Here is a 26,010-nt window from a genome sequence, read left to right as displayed (position 1 = left end):
TGTGTATAGAGGCTCTAGAGATCCCCCCCAGTCAAGACCATTGGAAATACAGAAAACAGTCATCAGTGGTAGACTGTGTCTGTACTTGATAGAGTTGTCCAATTCCTTGGGAGGAAGGAGGAACGAGAGCAATAGCATCAGAGAAGTAGTTAAAAAAATGACAGTTTTACAGATTTTTTATATTTAAGCTATCATCCTAGCATTAACGTGGTCTTGTCCTGTATAGGTTAAGTCATGAGTTTCCCATACAGCTCAATCAAGGACAAAACTGCCAAAAGGATGGGGGGCTTAAGTCTAATTCTGCCTTACAGTAAGAGCTGTTCCCATTAGTTGGGACCTGACTGATGGCATTAATCTGAACTCTGTTACATTCCTTTTCCTCTGTCTGCCACACAGCCTTTACTGCTGAGTCAAGGAGTGTTGACATGCCTCAGAGGCGCTCTAATTTTTATTTTTTATTTATTTTTTTATTGCATAACCAAAATCAAAACTCCAACCAGTGTCAATTTACTATATATTTTATGTCACATGAAATGTATGCTTTCTGCTTTCGGATTGTGTTGTCAAGGCTGTCATTTATCTTGATGCACCACTCTTAATCACTATGTATTCCTAATATAAATAACTATTAAGAAATCATACTCTCCTGACTATGTCCCTATCAGAGGTGTTACTGGCCTCTTGGTTCCTTTTGTGTGATAGAGAGTGTGTTGATTCCAGCACAGTCATGCATTTAATCTTGGTGATTTGAATCATTTTGACATGGTGTTTACAAATGGACTGCTCTTATTCACAGAAAAGAAAAATTGAAATTTCTTAATCATTATCATGGAATTCAAAGGTATATTGATCATAAAATATAATTACCCAATCCTCCAGATTTTGAATTTCTATGTTAGTTATCTCTTAAATAAAATAGTGATTTTAGAGCATTCCTGTAGCATTAATCTCTAATTTCTCTGTTACCCCGTTTTTCATCATTATATTAGTCAGTGAACATTTTTGCCTAAATGTGTGGCAGATATCTTTTGACTACACAACTCTAGGTTAGGAAGAAGGCAGGAGAGCACAGTGGAAATAAATACATTTTTAAAAAGTATAATTAAGTAACCAATATCTCTTTGGGGGAATAAATTATTCATGATTTCTTTGATAAGAATTTGCATCTGCTTAGCTACATGAGAGAGAAAGGACTCTGGAAAATAATTTGAATGTTTATATCAGAGAAAAGGCACAGACAGAAAAAGAATATTTTGAATGGGACCTAGAAGAAATAATAACCACATTATTTTGTCTGCATCGAGATATTTAACAATATAGGCAGCTTTAAACTTTTGGTTTTAAACTGCAGGAATTAGAAAACCTCAAAAATATGTCTCCCATACTACATGTCCACAATCAAAAACACAGACAATCAGGGAGACAGACAGATAAAAGCTGTATACAAATAGCTCAATTAAAACAGAACTGAAAATCAGTGTAAGTCTCTTTCAATTAGATTCAACCAGTGATGGAAGAAAACACACAACTATTAAGCATAAGCTTAATGACTCTATAAAAAACATGTCTGTAGAATTGTTTACTACAAGATGTTGACATGTTAGATGGTTTATGCTAGCTTCTAATTAGCTTCTAATAGCTAATACAGTGAGAATAGAAGCTACAGAATGGCATTTATACATTGAAATGTAGTATGTTCATACTGTGTGTGCCTTTTTAGATACAGCTGTGTGCTACTGTATGTGGTTAGTAGTTAAACTTATTTGAACAAGCCTATTAAAAGCAGAGATTGTTACAATTATAGCAATCAGGCTACATAAGTGCAGGCAGTTGCACTTGCGGTCAAGCTGAGGTGGTGTGTGGATACAGTGTGTGTGGATACATCCCAAATCACTAAAACACTGACTGTGGCTCCAAAAATGGAAGCTCAACTTCCCTATGTTAGAATTGTGGCTTCACTTTTTTACAGTGGTAAGGAAAAAATACTCAGATCATTCATCTTTTATTCAGTCAATGTATTCATTTATTTGGGTGAAATAGAAAATACATCAAAAGTATGCACCAACCAGGAAAAGATAAAAAGTGTTTTAAATCCATCAATGAAAGCTAGCACATCAACTGTCAGTTGTTCACTCCTGTGTCAGTAAAGCAGCTGTTAAAGCTGCTATGATGATGTGTTGCAATGTGAAAAACAGAGGAATCTGAGGAGGAAGTCAAAACCACAGTTTTTAAACCACAACGTGATTTGAAAACTGCAAGCGCCCTAAACAGTTGATTTACAGATCTGTGTTTTTTGTGTGTGTCTATGTGTCAGTTTCTAGTGATAAAATGTCATAAAAGCAAATTTCTGTTTTTACAAACACTTGTTAATTTATATTAGATCTCAGTAGGTCTTTTAGACGCTACTCCTCTCACTCAGCTACCTATAGATCAAGCACGTAAATTTGCTGACTCTGAAAATGACATTGTGGCAGGTGCGTCCGCCTCCTCTGCACGGCACCGCAGGCCACGCCCCGCCACAGACATAATTTCTACTTTTTTGGTGATAAATTGAAGACTATAGAGTAAATAAAGTAAGCTCAGCTGCAGGTTAGAGATAAATATTTCCAAAGAATTTTCTGCTTCTTCCACTCTGACAGTTAACTCTGAACATTCAACCCCAAAATGAAACGTTTTGGTTTGTTTGTTTGTTTGTTTTTTTGCAATAAATCTTCATATATTTCAGAAACTGTAACGTGTACATCCAAGAAGAGTAATAACACGCAGCAAATGAGCTGCTCGTCTCAGTGTTTCTTCAACAAACAGTGCAGGACTAATTAGGTGCCAAACGTCTGGAATTTCTTTTCCTGTAAAACAAGAAGAGACAAACGCTACAGTCACTGCATCTTTAAAACAACTAAAGCTGAGTAAAATTGTCAAAAGAAACAAGTTAGATCAGGACATGGATACTCTTTTCTTTAATTCTCAATAAAGAGTTACTATAAACAACCAAAAACATAAGGAGCTTGCCAGAACAAAAAAGGTAGCAATCTTTATTAAAGGTCAACATAGAAACAACACCACAAATAATCACTAATTAATCCACTATACCTGTACCACAGTTAAAACATATTTTATTTGGGCCACATCACCTTAGACTTTTGTCATCATCCTGGACTTACCAGAGTAAAGGAAGGTGGGAGGAAAGCTAAGAAACATGAAATAATCATTATAGACATTATAAGAGATCCATATTACAGCCAGAATCTTTCTAGCGTTCAGATAGAAGCAAGGAAATCTGATGGTGAAATAATTACCACCTAAATGCAGACTGATTTGATTTGTTCAAGTAGATCAGGAGAGCAGGGATCTTTGAGCAATAGAATAATTTCCCTCCCAGAGGGGATTTTACCAGCCCATCATATCATCGGGAAAAGAATGCCTTCCCTGCCCTATCCCTCAATGCCCCCCTGCGCCCCTGATGATCAGTGTCTTTGCATCCAGCACAGTGATTAGTAAATTTGAAATGCTTTCAAGTGTGATGCCGAGTTACTCCGTGTAATACAGTTATTCATCAAAACTGCAGAAGCAATAAGACATTATCTTGCATTTGTTCACTTGACTAATACTCTTTTGTGCTGGGAGAACCAGACTGCAATATGCTACAAAGCTGTACATAAATTAGATGTTGAAAGTTCAAATAAGTTTCTCAAAGTGTTAATACTTCATGCACAAAAAAACTAATTAAAGAAATACACTGTACTGAAACATGTCTAAAGCAGAAGACAACAGTGTTAGACTAATTCATAATTTGAGATACCTCTCATCTTCACCCTGCATCACATATAGAAATGCCACCTTTGGTGCAATACTCAGCAGCGACTGCTACTGCACCTAAAGATGTCTACGTTGGAAACATCTTGATCATCACCTACAGCATTTCTGTGAAATAAGTATTATCATTGGATCAGTACATTTCTTAATTTTATGTTAAAGGGATAGTGTGGATAAAGATTCAAACTCTTACTGTCACCCACAACATTTCTTATTCATATTCATACCCTGACATTGACAGAGAGACTGGATTAATATAAGCTCCAAATCTTGTTTATGCTTTTTCAAGTATTTGACCTTCCACATCAAATTACACAGTGTTGCTACACAAAAAAAAATATAATTTACTTTGTTTGACATTCCTACAAAAGTTGTTAAATAGAATAAACTATAAACTATTTAATATGATGGAACTGGTGTAAAACATATTTCAAGCAGTTTACCTAATCTGTAATCAGTTTTTTGTCCAGGATTGAGAGTGGAGCCATGTAATAGTTCATAACTAGCTGTTCACAGTCAAAGGAGCCTTATCATCAATATTCACAGGGTCATTCTAGATTGCTTCTCCGTCTGTGAGGGATTCAAGGGCCTGGTCAAATAACTCTTCTAAATATGGCAATAGGAGGAAAGAGAGAAAGTGGTAGAAAGTGAGGAATGTAGGTGTCAAAAGCCAGTGCAGAGATAAACGATGTCACAGTCAGAAATTAAAATCAAGCAAACTAAGGTCTTAAAATATCCTGCACATTTTATGTGGGCAGAAATATTATTGAATAACATAAATTTTAGTTTAATTAAGTTTTGGATTTTTATAGCACTCTTTTAAAATTGTTGCACTTGTTTTCCTGTACAAATATAATCATTTTACTACTGTGTGTGGTAAAGAAAAGCATCAAGTTCTTTATTGTATGGATTACTAAACAGTTCAATACTTGTATACCTGCTTGTTTATGAAAACCTGAATATAATTTAACTGTGATTTTTTTCTTAGGTTTTATTTGTAAAGGACTCAATGAAGGTTTAAAAGAGCTCTTAAAAATTTAGTTTATTTTTAAAATAGTGCAGGAGCCCTGGATGTTACTAGTAGGCACATTTTGTCCCATGGTCAAGCCTCGTGCACCATATTTTGTCTTGCTCGATATTCTATACTGCGAAACTCGATTTGTTTCACCTGTATGTGTTTCTTGTAAATTGTAGAAAACAGTTCTTATTTATTTTAACAAAGCAGGAGCTTTGATGAATTCCTTTAAGATTAGCGCCAACAAGAGTAGTAGTATTGTGAGAAAACAAAGAAGAAGGCTTCTGAGGTCAGCTGTGTTAGTCAGCGGTAAGTCTTCTGGCAGCTTAGTCATTGTGATCAAAGAGCACCACCAGCGTCACCCTCTGAATGGTTAATTTCTTCTTTTTTTCTTTTTCCTTATTTTCCTTCACAGCGGGTTAAGGATTCAGCCCATTATTATCTCCAAGGTGCTCCCAGTGTGCTTTGATCTACATCTCTGCTGCTACTGCTACAGAATCAGTCAAAGGCTTTTTGACACACACACTTAAATAGTTATTTCTTTCAACAACAGAGGATATTAATCCACAAGTCTGTACTGTAAAAACAGAAACACTTTGATTGTTTCAACTGAACAACATACACTCTAATCTATTCTTCTCTGCATGAACAAAATGAATATGTATTTAATAATTTAAGATCTACATTTACTTCATATTCACATTAGCTGCTGTAGCGCACTTTTAAAGGTCAGTTTGACTTTGTACTTCATGACTGTAGCGTTCCTTTCTCTCACCCTTATCTTTTAGAAGTTAGTACATTCAGTGAACAAATATTCAGGACAGTGTGACTTCCGAGAGAGAAAGAGAGACTTTAAGAGACCTGATCTAAGACTGGAAAAGTGCTTTCTTTTTGGGTGAAATTTGAAAGGGCACGGATAGCCATCCTGAATCTGTCTCCATTTCCTTGTGTGTCTGACCTCAGTACCAGCTAGGGCTGCTCAATTAATCGAATTTTAATCACGATTACGATCTGGGCTTTCAACGATCATTAAAAATGACTGAGCCGATTATTAGCCCCTCCCTCATTTATCCGCGACACCTTAAAGGCCGGTCCGTGAAAATATTGTCGGGCATAAACCGTCCGTGGCGCAAAAAAGGTTGGAGACCGCTGATTAAGAGGACCCGAGGGAAGCTCGGAAAGCTAAGCAGAAGTTATTTGGAGAGTGACTGCCGTTGGTTGAAAAGAGAGTTTAAAAAAAAAAACTTCAGTGGTGTTGCACACCATTTTATATTATTTTTTAAAGTCATTGTTAACCCTTTAAAGCCGGTCAGAGCAGCACGCTCCGTTTTGCGTAACTATTTTTAAATCCCTGTAGAACCTGAACCGTGTAAGCTAGCGCAATAATTTGTTTTGCATATGAAACCGGAGGAGTTGTACTTACATCTTATGCCATCAGCTTGTCCTCGGTCACGGTTTCGTTCCACATATAGCTTTGCAAAAACTGCATAAAAAGCGCTTGCAGGAACAAAAACATAATATTCCAGAAACATGCTTTGCCGTTCCTATCAGCTGTTCGTAACACTTCCCACAGTGAAATGATGCACCTGCTGTTTTCTTTGCAAATTTGCATCATAGGATTGTTTTTTGTTTTTCCTGCAGTATATAAAAATTGCTGTATCTCCAAAATAAAATTATGAAGACACTCAAAATAAATTTCCTGTTGTTGTAAACTATTTTTTGCAACTTTATTGTATTTAAAGTTTTGAGGGATAAACCTCTTAAATTTCTCCAAGTAGAAATATATGTAAACAAAACAAAAGCGATTTTCAATTTTTTTTGTAGTTTATTGCACTTTTTTGCAATTTATGTAATTACTATGGACTTAATGCATACATATTATTAAAATATGGGCTATAACAGTTGTATTGATGTATAGCAACTTGAAATGCTCCCACAAATGGCACTACAGCATGTAAAAAAAATAATATAAGCTCTGGTGGACTTGGTTCTATAGTAGGTCTTAAAGGGTTAAATAAATATCGTCAAATAATCGTGATCTCAATTTCAGTGAAAATAATCGTGATTATCATTTTTGCCATAATCGAGCAGCCCTAGTACCAGCTACTCCCTGTAGCAGTGTTTTTGTGCTACAGCCCTATGGCCTTTAGATAACCTGATTGTTGTGTGTCTCTATGTCCCTGCAGTACAAACAGGTGGAACAGTACATGTCCTTCCACAAGCTGCCTGCAGATATGAGGCAGAGAATCCACGACTACTATGAGCACCGCTACCAGGGCAAGATGTTTGACGAGGAGAGCATCCTGGGAGAGCTGAATGAGCCGCTCCGAGAGGTGGGACAAGTGTTTCTGTCTTGCTTTAAAACAGCTGCACATGCAGCTCTGATGCATTCGACAGCTTATGCACTTTTCGACATTCCCTTCATTTCAATTCACATTCACTGACATTTTAGCCTTACACAAGAGCACAGTGTGACTAAATAATCTCTTTTTTTTCTTAGAAAAAGAAAACTGGTGGGGGGGGGGGGGCTTAGAGAAAGAAGAAAACAGTAAATGATGTCTACACAGTTGGCATTTTTCCTGTTGTTACTCTAATATCCCTCATGTCCAATACTTTAAAAAGTCACTGCATTTTGTAAAGCCACGGCTCTGCTGTGCTGCTGTCACTAACCACTGTTTTTAATGTCTTTCTTTTCAAACAGGAAATTATCAACTTTAACTGTCGAAAGCTGGTGGCATCTATGCCGCTATTTGCCAATGCTGACCCAAACTTTGTCACCTCTATGCTCACCAAATTGAGGTTTGAGGTGTTCCAACCTGGGGATTACATCATAAGAGAAGGCACCATCGGAAAGAAAATGTACTTCATACAACATGGGGTTGTCAGTGTTCTAACAAAAGGCAACAAAGAAACCAAGCTTTCAGATGGCTCCTACTTCGGGGGTAAGATAAGCTGCTTCTGGTACAGCCAACCAAAATCAAAGGTCACCTGCCTTAATGCACACCTTTCTGTGGAGCTTAAGTCTACTTTGTTTTGATGATAATAATAATGATATCCTTAAGCACTTTAAGAGGTTGGCCTGGGATTTAATTTTTATTTGTGATGCAGTAGCATTTGAATAGAGCTATTCTGGGTCTAATGCTAGCACATTGTGAGCTTGAAGTAGTATATTATGCACCACTTGACACCTAACTTGAATATTCAGCTTCATGGTTTATGCAGGACCTTTCCCTTAATTCACATCATGAGCTGCCTCTTAAATTTAGGGCATATCCAAATTATAAAAACCGTGCTTGCTGTAGTGCAACTTAAAAAATATGCACCCTAACGTCAAAGAGGTCAGGAATCTGTGAAATTACACACTATCAACGCCGAATGCTTAGGGCTGCTATAACCCATAGTTGTTATGCACTTAACTCAGTGTTATGTTCTTAATCAGGGTCAGATAATGCTTAGCCTTCTCTTGGTCCCAAAGAGCCTATGACACATGTAGGAGACAATGCTGCCATACTGCCCTCACCAAATACCAATTAATTTGCCCAGTGACAGCATATCATTTAGACTATACTGTTAAGTAATTAGAAGTGGTGGCAAAGCATTAACAGCACATGACCTGCCTGTGGAAGTTTAATTATGTCTTGCCTGCTCAAGTCCATCTCCATGCCCTCTCTCCAGGGGGTTCTACAGAAATAATGAAAAGATGGCAGGCAATCTGTCTCTGCACATGCCAAAACTAATCAACATTTTCAACAACATGGCCCCAGCTCTCTCCAGGGCCATTTTGTCTCAAATGTTGTCCAAAATGTTCCAGCCTTTGGGCCCTCTTCAGCGAGACTCAGATTCAGAGAAATGTTCAGTCTGCTTAAAGGCTTTTTTCCCAGCACATGTATCCCAGTAATGGCACAGTTTGGGCGAAAGCTTGGCCACTTGAAGATGCTGAGTCAAAGCTACTCAAGAGGACAATTTCACTGAAATGCATTAGAGTAAATGCATCTACATTTAGGTTCTTTCGTCCTTAAGTAAACATAAGTATCACAAGTCTAAGGAGCTTGGAAAGAAAAGCGTCTGGACTTCTTTAAGTTGCTTGAAGATGTTTCACCTCTCAGCCGAGAAGCTTCTTCAGTTCTAAGCTCAAAAGGTGGAGAGTCCCAGATTTAAACCCAGTGGGAGTTTCCCCCCAAAGAGGGACAAAGGACCCCCTGATGATCCTCTACCTAATCACATGAGCCTCATGTGATTAGGTAGAGGTATCAGCTTCTCGGATGAGAGGGGAAACGTCTTCAAGCAACTCAAAGAAGTCCAGACGCTTTTCTTTCCAAGCTCCTTAGACTACAATGACATGGATGACTGAGAACCTTCACAGACATATTGCCGTACATTTTGGGAGGAACACCCTTCAACTGATGCGGGAGTATGAAAGGGAATCAAGAAAAATAGCAGATTATAGGAACCATCTCCGTTTCAACCTGAGATGCAGACAAAGCAGAGTTGTTCCTAAGAGCCTGCAACTTGGATCCACTGTCAGGGGATACAGAGCAGACTTGATTCTACGGAGAGCACAAAATCAGCTTCTAAGTGAAAGGATAAGACAGGTCCATTTCAGTATAGATGCCCTCCAGAGCAAGATTAGCCAGACTCTGCAGGAACTGGAAACCCTTCTACCCTCTCCAATTTTAGAACAAGTTTGTGGACAAGGCTCAGCGGGCCCAACACTCTAAAGGAAAAGAAAGACAATGCAGGAAATTCCACACCTTGCTTTCAAAAACACTCACTCCTCAGTCTGAATCTACACAACTCAGAGAAGAACACACACCTGAGGACAGTCAAGAAAAATGGGTGAAGAACTTTTCAGACCGGAATCTTACTGAACCTGAAAAGAAAGTATTAGCCAAAGGACTCAATTTTGCCATTGTTCCGCAACAGTTGCCCATAGTGGACCTCATCACAGCCACAGAAACTGCCATACGGATTAACAAATTATCACAGACAGAAGCAGAACAAATCAGGATGAAAGTCTCAGCCACCCTCTCCAGTGCCAAAGTCCCCCCGTCTAACCTCACATTACAAGAAAAGAAGGCCGTTGCTTCCCTGAGCAAAGACCACAACATCACTGTTTTACCAGCTATAAGGGAAGGTGCACCATGGTCCTAAACACAACGGATTACCACACAAAGATCACTACTCTCTACTCTCTCTCTCTTCAAGACCTTGAAAGGGACAAAATCATTGACCGCCTTTACCCAGTGGATGCCATACCCTGCATTTACTGACTTCCTAAGATCCACAAGGAAGGTGTCCCACTCAGACCCATTGTCAGTAGCATAAACTCAGCCACTTACGACATCTCGAAACACCTTGCTACCATCCTAGCACCTCTTGTGGGGAACACCCCACATCACATCAAGAACTCCACCGACTTCACCGACAAGGTCCAGAAACTTACCCTGGACCCAGATGAAACCATGGTGTCCTTTGATGTAGTCTCCCTCTTCACTTGCATACCCACCACGGAGGCAGTGGAGACTGTCAGAAAACAACTACAAGAAGACGGCTCCTTGGAAGACAGGACCAACTTCACACCCGATCAGATTTGCACACTGTTAGACCTCTGCCTCACCACTACATATTTCAAATACAACGAGGGTTTCTACAGACAAAAACATGGCTGTGCCTATTGTAGCCAACCTTTACATGGAGGAAGTGGAAAGCAAGGCTCTTGGCTCTTTTAAAGGGAGAGTACCCAGCCACTGGTACAGATATGTAGACGACACCTGGGTCAAAATCAAAAGACAAGAAGTGGAATCTTTCACTGCACACATTAACGCCGTGGATAAAAACATCAAGTTCACCAGGGAAGTAGAGCTGGGCGATAGAACGATAACGATATGTATCGCGATATAACTTTTACTCGATAGAGAAATTAAGCTATCGCGATAGACCTCGCCGCTCTTGTCCTCTTTAAAAAAATAAAAAAAAAAAAAAAGGTCAGCCGATCCAAATTCAGTAGCGCAGAGCCGAACCAATCACAGCCGCAGCGTCACGTCGCGTGACTTGTTACGTACAGCACAAGTGCCAAGCCGCACGTGTGTTTGTTTGGGAAGCAGCCAGCGGGTAATGGAGCCAGCGCATAATGGAGGAAATGAGTGTGCCGACTAGAAAAATCAACCGAGCGTGACCGAAGAGAAAACAGATGATGGTTCCAATGCCGGAGAGATTGTCGAACGGAAGAGCCATAGAAGTTCCGTAGTGTGAAGGTATTTCGGCTATTTCAAGTCTGACAAAAAACAGAGTAGCGCACTGTAAATTGTGCCGAAAGCAAGTCTGGAAATACAATAAACTGGTGCATGCGTCACACTGTGCGCCACGTTATTGTTTCGGTGAAATGAATTTCTACAATACTGTTACTGTTAATTCTACTCTCTGCAGTGTTTAAATGCTTACATATACACACAGTTACTGTCCGTCCACACATACGACTCGGTTCTGCATCTATGCCCCAGCTTTGTTTACTTTTTCCCACCGAGGCTTCTAGACTTCTGATTGGCCAACATTTCTGCACGGTTAGGAATCTAGCGCCACCTGCTGCTTTGGCATGTTCATAGCAGCGTTTTCCTTCATTTCTGCCTTTATGTGTGGACGGGATTATTTTTCAAAACGAAAACGGAAAATCTCCGTTTTCAAAAACACCCGTGTACGTGTGGACGTAGCCTCAGTCTCTGACTGGAAGCGCTAATTCATCATTCGGCTTTTGTCAGACTAAAGTAACTGTTAAAACTGTTTGAAAAGCTAAGCTATACAACAAGGAGAGATTGAGAATTTCCTTTTAGTTCTCAGTTTATTTGATATTGACAAAAGTTAGTCAGTTTTGTCTGTTCTTCTGTAAAACAAACTAATATTTATTTTTAGAATTAATACTTTATTTCTAAGTGGAATTGACAATTTAGTCTGTTTCATTTGTTCTATTTTGAAACTTAAACGCTTTAGCGGCTGCCTTTTGTGTAGTTTGCAATATTTGCCTTTATTTAGCTGAAAAAGTCTCATGTTCCTTAAGTACATCTACCCTGTTGAACTTATTATGAGAAATAAATATTTAAAAACAAGCTGCTGATTATTTCACATTTTACTTGTGAGCAACGGCACATTTAAATCTTACAAATATAGTTATTTGGCTTATATCGTGATAGATATCGTTATCGCCTGAAATGAAAAAAACATATCGTGATATGAAAAAATCTCATATCGCCCAGCTCTACAGGGAAGACACAAAGGATAACTGTTTGCCTTTCCTGGACTGCGCTGTGCACATTGAAGAGAATGGCAACCTCAACATTGAAGTTTACCGGAAGCCCACACACACGGACCAGTATCTCCTCTTTGACTCCCATCACCCTCTGGAACACAAACTTGGGGTAATCAGGACCCTACACCACCGGGCAGAACATGTTCCCTCTAAGCCTGAAGGGAAAAAGAAGGAACACACACACACATGTAAAGGAAGCACTTAAAACATGCGGTTATCCTAAATGGGCGTTCTTAAAGTCAGCAAAGATGCACAGAAAAGAAGATCAGACACCAGCGAGGGAGGATAAGAAGGACAGACGCAACAACATTGTCATCCCCTATGTAACCGGTGTATCAGAGAAACTTAGGAGAATTTTTTCCAAGCACAACATCCCAGTTTACTTCAGACCCAGCAACACACTCAGACAAAAACTGGTTCACCCGAAAGACAAAACTCCTAAACACAAACTTAACAATGTGGTGTATGCTGTACAGTACAGCATGGAATGCCCAGACTTCTACATCGGAGAGACCAAACAGCCACTTCACAAGCGCATGGCACAACATAGAAGAGCCACCTCCACGGGACAAGACTCAACAGTTCATCTGCATCTAAAGAACAAAGTTCACTCTTTCGAGGATGCCAATGTTCACATTTTGGACAGAGAGCACAGATGTTTTGAAAGAGGAGTGAAAGAAGCCATCTATGTCCACTGTGAGCGACCATCGTTGAACAGAGGCGGTGGTTTACGACACCAACTGTCTGCCATCTATAATCCAGTTTTCAGTTCCCTTCCCAGACACCTTAACGCCCACTCACATCCTGGGCCATCTGACCTCAGGAAATCACATGATAGGGTGGGGCCAGGTTTCACAATGAGCTCACCCGAAACCCTGGCTGATTGGGACCCACACCCGCATTCACACCTTGGCTCATGTGATTAGGTAGAGGACTATCAGGGGGTCCTTTTGTCCCTCTTTGGGGGGAAACTCCCACTGGGTTTAAATCTGAGACTCTCCACCTTTTGAGCTTAGAACTGAAGAAGCTTCTCGGCTGAGAGGTGAAACATCTTCAAGCAACTCAAAGAAGTCCAGACGCTTTTCTTTCCAAGCTTCTTAGACTACGATGACCTGGATGATTGAGAACCTTCACAGACATAAGTATCACAACACACAAAAGTGCGAAAGCACTGATTCTGAAACCAAAATTGGCTTGCTTGCTTTAATCTTAAGCCTTGGATCCGTAATTATTTTCCCTTTCGTGTAATATAGGCACAAGGCTTTTGACTCCATTATCCTGTGAGTATTGCTGGCAGTGCCACTTCTCCTGGGGTGTAAGGGTGGGGGCTAGTGAGGTAAGCCTAGAGCTACTGGGAGTTTGTTACCAAACATGAGTTAGTCATTCATGAAATTAATTGGTGCAGGATCAGCACAGAGAGTGTGCGGCACATGTGGATTTCAGTGTGGCTGTCAGTATCAGCAAGCAGAAGTCTGAAAGCAGTGAGTGTTTTTTTTCTGAACAAAAATATGGAGATCCACCCTGCATAGATTGTAATGTTTTGTGACTGTGTGAGCAAATGAATGAGAAACAGAAACCGTCCAGTCTTCTGTCTGTCTTCTTATTGTCAAACTGTGTCATTATCAGTGGATCCCAGTTTGCAATTCAGTTAATTGTGTATGTATTTGCTCTTCTGCATCTCAACAAAATTACATACCCTAACTCATTCACTTATGGACAATCTGAATTATTTACACAATTATTTACTCAGCAGTCTACTCCAATTTGTTAGCTGTTGGATTAGCTCAAGCCAGAGAGCCTAAAGTCTAAAGTGGACACGACATGCCCTGGATGGGAGCGTCTGCTGGGCACACAGCGATCCAGATGAGAGGGGAAATGTAATGTGACTGCAGTACTAACGCCAAGGGACACATGGATCGGTGCCAAGGCTGCTCTCTGGACGCTGCGCTGGGCTCAAAAAGAAAACATGCGCCCAGCACCACAATCCTCCACTTGCCTATTTCTCTCCTTATAGTACAATATTGAATCGCTTAGTATCCAAATAGCATCTCTGCTACCCACTTAGCGACCAGACTGAGGAGGTTATTGTGTTGTTATAGTTCATCCTTTGTTGCCTGCAGTGTTGGCAGTGCAGACTGTGGTCTCACTTGGTTAGAGTAAAGATCAGTAACCTTGTGGTGGCTGTGCATGCCAGTCAGAGGTGCTTATCAAAAACTGCCTTTGATTGTGCCTCTAAGATGGCTCACTTTGACTCTCAGTGAGTGGCTTGTAGTATCTCTAAGTTGGTTGAAAAAAAGAAAGAAAAAAAGACAGAGTCAGAGGGAGGGAGGGGACTGAAGAAGAGAGATGAGTTGACTGCACACTTTTCAATCTCCTGTGTCATCTTTTGGCTGTACTCACTCTGAGTGGTTCTCTGTAAATTGTGCTCTCTAAATCCCTAGTCTTGTGAAATCCTAGGTTAAGGAACTAATACTTCTCCCATTTATTCTCACTCTCAATTCTTTCCCTCACCCCCAATCCCACTATCAGTGTTCAGAGTGGCTGTGCTATATAGCTGCCAAATGGCCACCTCGACCGAGTGAGTCAGTGCAAGGGGCTTGCAGGAGCAAAGGCCCAGGTAATCCTTCAGTCCATAACCCAGCTAACACCTCTGCAGCTCTTCTGCTGGAGAAGTTATTTGACTGAATGACAGAATGGTTGATATTATATATAGAATAACAGGTTGGATAGGATGATATATTTCTGTGTTTTCACACAGTGGAAGATTTGATACAACATAATATGTTGTGACACATGGTTGGGCTGCATCGTCCAAACACTAAAGGTGCCATGCTGTCAGCTGTGAATATGATGTAATGCTGCAATGTTATGTGTACAACTGATCAGTCACAACATTTACACCACTGACAGGTGAGGTGTGTAACACTGATTAACTCATTATAATGCAGTGTTTCGCTGGGAAACCATGGATCCCAAAATTCGCATTCACATTACTGTGATACCAGACCAAGCAGAAAAAAAGCCATAGCAACACCACCCCCAACAGCATTGGCCTCACCTAGTGGGACAATATGCCCCACCACATTACAAAGATTACCCTGGAAAGGCTTGAGGACTGCAACAAAGAATCCAAGGCACTGACCCAGCGTTCTAAGTCCCCCGATCCCAATCTAATAGAGCATTCAAAAGAGATGCCAGATATGCCAACCCACAGGATCCAAAAGATCTACTGCCAACATCACTAGGTTGCCCTGTTGTGTCTGGCACTGCAGAACAACCAAAGAGGTCCTCTGTTTGGGGACGGGAATTGAGAACCGATTCTTGTAGAAATTCTCAGTAGAATGGAAATGTTAGTTTGCCTGCCTATCAATCCTGCTTATCAGTTCTTGCACTCGCACATTATGGATCAAAGTGTTTTTTTTAATGATTTTGTTATATTGTGGTTAAGGAGTATACACTGTATACACTAAGTAGTGCTTGCAGAGTAAAATATATGCATTATTAATCCAATTGTATTATTTCCTGGTCAGTAGCAAACGATATGTCATTGCTTTCAGCAGTTCCTGCACTAGATTTCTTTAAAGGATTTGTATTTAGTACTTTATTTACCAGGCTTTTTTGAGCCAAAACAGCTGTAGATTTGAATATTTTCTACAGTACTGTACAAAAAGCCTTGAGACAGTCCTCATTTCTTTATATTTTACTTGTAAAATGGAAAATATGTAAATTCATTTACTGATGCGTGCAGACATGCATGGGAATACATTGTATATAAGGCAAAAAAGGATTTTGCACAATTCTAAGGAGCTTGAAAGTCAGTACTTTGTAGGACCACTTTTGTTTTTCAACACAGTTTAAACTCTCTCAGGTTTTTCCCTGTTTCTAAAGAACATGACTTTCAGATATTATTCATCTGCTGTAGATCTTTTGTAGGTCTGCCACTTCTTTTGTCCTCCATTTGTCCAGTTTCTTCTGATTTCTTAAGGACATTGCCTGCATATAGAAATATGTCAAGTTGACTTATTGCAAATAGGTGCAAAACATTCTTCTTTGCCTGCCAAAGTGCATTATCTTCAGCATATCTTGTAGATTCTTCTAACGAAATGGGAACAAATTATACGACTTGCATAAGGTTCCTACTAACAAAGTGCCTAAAGATACAATTTCTTAAGTTGTATGTTATGTGTAAACACACTAACTGTTCATCCCCTAATTAGGTGGTCTTTTTTATGCTTAAATGGTTTAGTGTTTAGTCTAAAACAAACAAAATAATACAAACAAGCAAGCAAACAAAAAAAACAACAACATTCTTCTAAAAATGGCCAACAACAGGCACAATAACTGGACTGAAAATAAGTTAACAGTCAGCCAGTGTCCACAGAAAAAGACCTTTAGAAAGCCTGGAGGACTATCATTACAACAAGTCTGGTTCCTTAGAACTATAATCAAAAGGAAAGAGGGGTGGCTCAAGACTTTTGCACAGTGTTGTAAAAATCATGCAGCTGAAGTTCAAGATGGTGAAAAAGAGATGATGAGATGTGACAGGACCTCGGCATCAGCCACGATACTGAAAAGAAAAAATTCCAGAAATGTTTTACCTGTCTGTGGTTGCTAGCAAACAGAAGGTGTTCGTGTGGCTATGCTAATGCTGTGAGGGAGCGAACATTGCATGTCACTGGGAATCAGTGAGCCCGTTGTGGATGTTCCAAAGGTTAGAGAGTGTCCGCTCTGTAGGCTGGGGGCTCTGTCGGGAAGGGAGATGGGACCTGACAGCAGGACTCAGAGTCCAGGTGAGCTTTGCCACACCAGGCTGCAGGACACAAATTCTTTATCGCAGACCAAGGCGGCCTGCTCATATTTATTAATTCACACTCATACACACGTACTCACACACACACTTGTAACCACAGAGAAAGACGGGTACAACCACACACATGTAAACATCATGCAGATAGATGCATACTAAGACAAACACATTCAAAGGGCAGCATTTGTATTCACCTACATTCATTAAGTAGCTTTCCTGTACCTCATGTATTACACTGGTTCATCCCTTAAATGATTTTTATGCTTAAGTGATTTGAGGTTAAGCAGCTTAACAAATAAACACAGAACAAATTTCATGTTAAAATAAACCTTTGTTAGTTTAAATATGAAACCTATTCACTTACATGCATTGACTATTTTTTTTAATCTCATCTGAACATGTTATTGTCTTGACTTGTATCAGTCTTATCTAAAAGGTTTTTTCCCCCTAATTGACTGCATTTTATCCAGCTTCCTGCATCCCTGTAAGGATGGGAAAATTATAAAATCTCACAGAGAACATAATTAGTGGACCTCTACAATGTGTATACATGTTATGGACCATGGAATATTTTTCTTATAACAATTTTTTTTAATTAAGCTGGAGATGATGAGAAGCCTGATTTCAAATAAATTTGAGATAAAAAAAAAAAGAAAAAAGGACGATACGCTGACAAAAACCTCACAAACTGCCACATGAGTAAAACCTGAACCGCTCCACAGGAATGCCTTTATTGCCAACACCATGCTTCAGACAAAGGATAAGGACACTGTGGTCCAGTGTTTTGAAAGCATTTGTGAGAACAAAAAGCATAATCATAGAATTCCTTTAGTTAATAAATAAAAAATTAAATACTTTTAAAAGTGTCAGCATTAGAGGGCTAACTTAGACAACATTTTAAGAATTTTAATACGCAGCCAGCAAAAGTAGGGAAGATTGAAGAGCTCTAAAGATCAGAGAGCTCTAAAATCAGAGGCATGCAGAGTGGGAGGAGAAGCTGCAGGAAGTTAATGAGCCAATAGGTGAGCAGGAGGAGAAGGGAGCTTGCATTGGCAGCAGGGAGTGACCAGGCAGCTTGGCATTTTGGTGATGAAGTGAGCAGTGAGCAGAATGGAGTGGAACTTAATGAGAAATGTGGCTGGAGGTGGTGAAGCCTGGCAAATAGGTGACTGGGAGCAAAGAAGGCTGGCTGGTACACAAGGCACAGTCTAATGTACCAACCTGACCGTACACCTGTGGGTTACAGAACATTCTGGCAAAGACCAGCAGGAAAGTTTGGTTTGATATAATACAGAAGTTTATAAAATAACAATGAGCATGCGTGTCAGCAGCTGAAAGGAGCAGCTACGCCCAAGAAAGAAAAAAAAAACATGCACATAGACAGACAGGGAGCTGCAGGAGTCAAGATAAAAGGGGTTGGATATTTGTTGGAAATCACAGGGACATATGTTGTCCAGGTTGGTGTTTTTTTTCTCTAGTTGTGTAGCAATCATTATGACAAGCATGCCGGGTATATTAAAAACATCATTAATGATTCCAAAAACAAGACTTGTCTTTAGAGAAAAAATATATTCCCTTTCTAGTTTTGCCAACATTTTTATACAACAGCTGTCCTGTAAAATGTCAAAAGACAGCTGGAACTTGTCATTTCTTCTACTGGCATTCAGCTCTGCTGTATTCTCATTTGATGTGTGCCATTCAGTGATGATTCAGGTTTTGATACATGCTTTTAAATAATATTACAGTATCCAGAATATTTTGGCAAGTAGACTAAAGGAAGGTCAATTTAGGTAAGCTTTACTGCACAACATTCAGCCAGTTTTCATTCGCACACATAAAATCCAACATATGAGAATTGCAAACGTTGTCGTAAAGAAGATTTTAGCAAATATAAAAAAAAAAAAATGCTTTCCAGGTGCATTTTTTTCTAGATTCTTCCTTTCTTATTATTTTTCCCACACACACAATTTACTCTCCTCTTTGCCTCTTTGAGAGCTGGTGGAGGGGCTCAGGGGAGCCATCGTTCCTGTACTAAGAGCCTGGGACACATGGGCTGCATCATCCAACAGAAGGCTATATGTATCCTGACCTTGGTGAACACACATGGGCTTCCACTGGGTGATGTCTTCATCCTCTTTTAGCAGAGAAACATCCAATTTTAATTAGGCTCATTCTTTTTTAATGAATGCATTGTCAGTTAAGTGTGAAAAAGGAGTGTATCATGGTAATGGTAAAATGTTGTGTCTTCAGCACTGGCATGCCCAAATACAGTACTGGAAACAAGAATGACAAAAGAATACTATCACCATGTCATATATTGATCACAACCAGTCAGCTGTTTTGTATGTTGATAATATTATAGCTTTGTTCATTATGAATAACAAAGCCCAGAAATTGAACCGATAAAGAACTGTCTCAGTGTTAGTAAAGACCAAACAGTAAAGGGTAATTGTAGAAGCAGAAGTCAGTTTGAGGAGAAAACGCACACCCCTCAGAGAACACAGGCAGAGCGACACCATCTAAGCTTGTTCTATGCTTTCATGCAGGATTTGGGGAGCACTGCGATGAGTCAGAGATGTGAGTAAGCAATGGGAATAGAACATTCATAAATAAATTGAATGTAACTTATGAACCATCAACAAAAGCAGCCTCAATTTGAAATGGAGTGCAGAAGTGCTCATCAGTGTAGCATAGTTTGTGTTTTACATTTTAGAGTAGGCTCCAATAGAGACCCAAAGCATTCAAATTATATAAAATGAATACAAAATATATGCATAGAGAACAAAACATAAATACAGCAATACTATAATGCAGAATTATTCAAGTTTGTATTTAATGTGAAATTTCTGACTTGTCATCACAGAGAAGTCATATGGCCGAACTGTTAGGCTATGTTGGCTATTCTTTTGCTCTTCGTGGAGTTCTTTTGCAATCAAGTTGCTACCACCATTAACAATAGATCACAATTAGATATATATTAGTCCATGACTTTGATAAAGTCATATCTCAAAAAACAGCTCCTCAGTGGCCCAAGACGCTTCTAACATATAAATATTTAATACTGACCATCAAGGTACCGTATATGCTTTTAGCATACTAATTTTGTGGCTATTACATGTATATATTTATTGAGTTATTTTTATAACACTTGGAGTTCAGATGAACCTGTGTTTGGCTTCCCTTTCTTTCGGCAAACTCAGTTACAGGCCTGATAGCTAACTGTGCCTCAATACCTGACTTCCTGCAGAAACCCACAGAACAAGAGGATTTAATACAGAGCTGTGACACTCCTCTCCAAAGGGGATTACTGGAGCAGTGCTGTGAGAAATGGACCCCCCTTCCCCAGCACAGCTATAGCCAGGGCTACCCTGCCAGCACACACTCGCAACACATCTGCAAACAAGCATTGCAAATTTGTATATAGACTGTTGTTTTACTCAGTCGTTCACATCCACTCACCTCTCTTGCTAACTTAGGTATTGTCCATTCAGGCTCTCACACACAAACAGTAAAACACTGCATATGAGGTTATTTTTACGTTTCATATATAGTACACAGTAGGGCTGCTCAATTAATCGAATTTTAATCACGATTACGATCTGGGCTTTCAACGATCATTAAAAATGACTGAGCCGATTATTAGCCCCTCCCTCATTTATCCGCGACACCTTAAAGGCCTTTCCGTGAAAATATTGTCGGGCATAAACCGTCCGTGGCGCAAAAAAGGTTGGAGACCGCTGATTAAGAGGATCTGAGGGAAGCTCGGAAGGCTAAGCAGAAGTTATTTGGAGAGGAGAGTGACTGCTGTTGGTTGAAAAGAGAGGTAAAAAAAACTTCAGTGGTGTTGCACACTATTTTATATTATTTTTTAAAGTCATTGTTAACCCTTTAAAGCCGATCAGAGCAGCACGCTCCGTTTTGTGTAACTATTTTTAAATCCCTGTAGAACCGGAACCGCGTAAGCTAGCGCAATAATTTGTTTTGCATATTAAACCGGAGGAGTTGTACTTACATCTGATGCCATCAGCTTGTCCTCGGTCACGGTTTCCTTCCACATAAAGCTTTGCAAAAACTGCATAAAAAGAGCTTGCAGCAACAAAAACATAATATTCCAGAAACACGCTTTGCCGATCCGATCAGCTGTTCGTAACACTTCCCACAGCGAAACAGACGTCAGACGAACTGTCACATGTCCGCCATTTGCTAGCCGAAACCGGAAGTGACGTCATTTCGCGGAAATTGTAGTTTTTTTTACTTGTAGGCCTTAAAAACCTATACTGGTCATGTTTGACTTTTCTGAATAGTTGCTGGGATGCTTAGAACTCGAATTGCACTGCTGGAAATAGTTTATTTTGATGCACATGCTGTTTTCTTTGCAAATTTGCATCATAGGATTGTTTTTTTCTCGCTTTTCCTGCAGTATATAAAAATTGGTGTATCTCCAAAATAAAACTATGAAGACACTCAAAATAAATTTCCTGTTGTTGTAAACTATTTTTTGCAACTTTTTTTGTATTTAAAGTTTTGAAGGATAAACCTCTTAAATTTCTCCAAGTAGTAATATATGTAAAAAAAACAAAACAAAACCATTTTCAATTTTTTTTTTTTTGTAGTTTATTGCACTTTTTTGCAATTAATGTAGTTACTATGGACTTAATGCATACATATTATTAAATATGGGCTATAACAGTTGCATAGCAAATTGAAATGCTCCCACAAATGGCACTACAACATGTAAAAATATAATATAAGCTCTGGCGGACTTGGTTCTATAGTAGGTCTTAAAGGGTTAAATAAATATCGTCAAATAATCGAGATCTCAATTTCAGTGAAAATAATCGTGATTATCATTTTTGCCATAATCGAGCAGCCCTAGTACACAGTGTATTTCTTACTTGCTTCGCTGCCAAATCATGCATTCTCTCTTCATCAGTTCCCTTGTCTCAATTTTCAAACCACTGCACACAATCATAGCCACTTCACACTCAGTGACCAGAAGAATACAAGGGCTTGTTTAGCCTAATGGAAGCCAGGGCAGTCTCTGCGCAGTAGTTTGTGAAACTCATTGTCATCTTACGTTGTTTTTTTGTTTGTTTTTGTCATATAAAAGCCAAAATTGCTCTGTTCACTCATATATTTTTTATTTCTTTATTTCGCTAACAAATGGATAATGTCACAGTGGCTACATTTTTCTCTCTATAGTGCTATATGTCTTATATATAGTCTATATGTGCTTACCAATATCTGTCACTGACAACTGCTACACCATGAAGACTTTCATTTTAGGTTAATGAGTTCCTTTTGCAGATCGTGATAAGAATAATGTTTTTGTATCTGCAGTATGCAGTATAAGAGGGTTGGGCAGGGTAAAGGAAAATAAAATCTCCCCCAAAGAACATTAGGCTCTTATGTACACCAAGGTCATGGTCAATAAAATGAACTGAAGTTCAAAGTGTTAATGCTATGGTGATCTAACACCCTGTTTCTTACTGCCATTTTTGTATTGACAATATATAAGCATAAAGGGAATAATATATAGGCATTCTAAGCTAAATTATGTTGATCTTCTGACCTGTTCTTCAAGGCTACACGAGGTCATACTTTCATAAAATATCTTTTCTTTTTAAAATTGTGATAAAATTCTACTGCCCTTGTTTGAACAGGCAACATTTAGGAAAGTATACTGATATAGGGGATTCTAGATATCACATTATAGATTGCATTCAAATACCATGACCAATGATCTCACTTTTACACTTCACAGCTGCATTTCTTTTAAGTTGAATAGTGGCATTGTAAAGCGCTTTGGGTGCCTTGAAAAGCACTGTATAAATCCAATCGATTATTATTATTAAAATATGTTAAAGAAAATAGGTTTAAAGAAAGTATTGTCCAGAGAATGAGCTCCCTAACAAGCTGTAGTTTAACATTCTGTTTAAGTTTCAGTTATTCATGTTATTTAAAATTAATATATACTATCCATTACTACTACTCCTGCATAATGTTTGTGTAATCATGGTAAACAGCCAACATGCTACCCTTGCTCCATGCTACTGCACCCCAACCTTCCTCAAGTAACTTTAAAATAAATAAATAAATAAATAAATAAATAAATATATATATATATATATATATATATATATATATATATATATATATATATATATATATATATATATATATATATATATATATATATATATATATATATATATTGCACTTATGATAATGTAATAACAATAATGTAACATGGTTAACACTATCTGACTTTACCTGTGTCTTTACTGCTCCATAAGCAATGCATGAAGGTGAGCAGATGCAGGAAGATGAAACTAATGCAACTATAAGACAGCAGCAGACAGTAGCCTAAAGAGCCTAGCGCAGATAAGTTTAAATGAATAACGACATTACATTTGTTTATTTTCTAATTTGGTTTATCTTGGTCTGTCCTCATGTGATTGGTAGAAATATTAGATATTATATATATATATAATATACATATTATAGCTTTGTTGATATTTTGATATGAGCACTAATTTTAACAGGATGAAAGAAACTGATGTGATTAGCTTTGATTGTGTCTAGCCTCTAACAAGCCCTGGATCATTGACAGCATCCATTTTACATCATGCGCCCACACACAGCTCACTTTCAATGGAGCCACATATGAAAACTTGCACAACAGAGAAATTTACATGTTTTTTTGTTTGTTTTCTTTTCTCTGTCATGTCTCCATGTTGATGAAAGAGGCTTTTGATATGTGCAAAAAGAAAATCTAACACATTAATAGATAAAATAAAAGCACATGAAAAGTAGATTTTACATTTGAGAGTCAAACTATTCTAGTGGGATTTTTTAAACAATTTGATCTCATATAAAGAAAGTGTATAGTGTGGCATTATTGAGAGGATAAGTGTCAGAATGAGCTGGATCCTGGGTTTATAAGAAACAGGCAGTGCGATACAGACCACAGGAAGGGAGATGACAGCTTGATGTGATGATATAAATGTTAAACAGACAGGATATTAATAAACTATTAATCCCATGGTATAAATGACTATTATTAATATATATGTACACAAGTCAAAGTTAATGTAATATAAAGTTATAGAATATACTATATTTTACTTATGTATACATCATTTTTATATAAGCATATTTATATGCACATAGTGTATCTTGTCTTCATATATTGCCTTACTGTCATGATCAAACACACATATAGCACGCTATATTAACATGCGTTTGTGCAGCCCAGATGCACATATATGATTATTTGCAAATTCAAACTCTTCCACAGCAATATTCCACTTAAATAAACAAGATCTGCATGCAGCAGAGACATAGTTGTACCCACACACGGGACTGTGAATTAGAACTGTACAGTAGTAAATGAAGCATTCGTTTTCCTGAGTACTTCTGGCAGATAAGGGCTGGCAGACATGTGAAAAAAATAAGTATTGCACTGCTGCACAAAATGATTTTTGCTAAAACAGGAAAATATTTTCTGTTAAATTATATGTTACAGTTTACATGCTGTATTATCAGGTAAAAAACATGAAAGTCATGAAATTATATACTTCAGAAAATAATAAATATCTGTTTTTTTAAAAAAAAAAACTAAGAATACCTTTTTGTTTACTTTTTTAAATACGTGTATTTTATGTAGAGAGGATGGCTTGTAAAAAAAAAAGATAAAATCTATAAATATATTTAAACTTGAACATACATTGACTCATTTTGATGATGGTGGTGGAGAGAGCTGTGAAATACGCTGGATCAGAATCTCTTCAGAAAGGTTTTATTTAGTTGAAATTGTGTTTGTAATTTGATAATAATTAAACATCTGGCACCGTTCCTAGTTTAGCCTTTAGTAAAAAGTACTACTTCCACGGGTATACATTTTTTAAAAATTCTGGCTATATTGCAGGTGACCTCCAGCTTTAAACACCAGAAAACACTCATGTCTTATCTGTTGTATTTTCTTACAGAGATTTGTTTGCTAACACGGGGCAGAAGGACAGCCAGCGTCCGAGCTGACACGTACTGCCGCTTGTACTCATTGTCTGTTGACAACTTCAATGAGGTACTGGAGGAATATCCTATGATGAGAAGGGCCTTTGAGACTGTTGCTCTGGACCGGCTGGACCGTATTGGTGAGAAAATCACATCCAGTCTCATCCATTTAAGCCAAAGTGCAAACCAGTACTACATATTTTCATTTAGTGAGTTTTGATAGCATTTTCCATCAAGAGAGCAAACACTTTCAAACCAGAACTGGAGCTCTTAGACAAAACTTAGGGGGTTTAAAACTGTTCTCAGTGATACTCAGTGACTGAAATTACTTTCAAAGTCATCTGCATATAAACATGCAGATAGAGCTCCGGTTTTAAAATCCCTGTGTGACTTCTCTTACTCATACAATTGATATTCTCTCCATATCCATCACTGTTCCCAGGCTCAGCCTAGGCAGATGAAAAATTCACAATGAAACGCATGCCTGTATCATCACTCAGCCTTCGCTGCATGCTGTTTTATCCTCAGCTATGTTTAGAATGGTAGATAGCGAAAATGCTTTAGGGGGTCTCTTTGTAGAAAATGGCTGCTTTGAAAAAGATGTGGTGGGCTGATAGGAATGTTTCTGTGAAATGGTCTCTTGTGTCCATCCCTTCTCCTGGGCTTGATGCCTATGTACACCATGTTTCCTAATAAAGTAACTGAAACAGGTGAAATCTGCAAATTAATTACTCTCTTGATGGACTTGGCACAATCTGATTTGAAGTGTGCAGGTGATAAAAGGTCAAGAGGTGCAAGGTCAGGCTGGCTAAAATAGTTCCAATACGTCACAGAAAAAGCTCAAGTAATCTGACACCAGTCATAACAGAAAATTGGACAGATTGATCTGGGGCTTATAGCGTTTGCAGTATCATCAGATTTCACAGCCTTTTGTTAACACCAAATTGAAAATGGCAGTCATGTAAATTAACCCCATCACTGCTAGCGCAGCCACTGAACAATGACTAATGGACTCTAGCATCCAGACTGTGCACATTTTGTTAAGAGAGTAGTTTAGCA

General features: G+C 38.6%; 1 protein-coding gene across 1 annotated transcript in view; it reads left to right on the top strand.

The window, feature by feature from the left end:
* The window catches only part of hcn4 (hyperpolarization activated cyclic nucleotide-gated potassium channel 4), a 75,391-nt gene that overhangs the window by 42,939 nt on the left and 6,442 nt on the right, over positions 1-26,010 (top strand). Inside the window, exons 5-7 of the mRNA XM_085450730.1 lie at positions 7,015-7,161; positions 7,530-7,770; positions 24,927-25,091. Of these exons, the coding sequence (XP_085306856.1) occupies positions 7,015-7,161; positions 7,530-7,770; positions 24,927-25,091 (553 nt within the window). The remainder of the gene's footprint in view (positions 1-7,014; positions 7,162-7,529; positions 7,771-24,926; positions 25,092-26,010) is intronic.

This window comes from Copadichromis virginalis, linkage group LG1 (assembly GCF_057382275.1).
Source record: "Copadichromis virginalis isolate Kocher_CV1m ecotype Utaka linkage group LG1, C_Virginalis_male_GT1.1, whole genome shotgun sequence".
Lineage (NCBI taxonomy): Eukaryota > Metazoa > Chordata > Actinopteri > Cichliformes > Cichlidae > Copadichromis > Copadichromis virginalis.
Note: the sequence above shows the minus strand (reverse complement) of the source record. Positions and strands in the feature narration are given on the sequence as shown.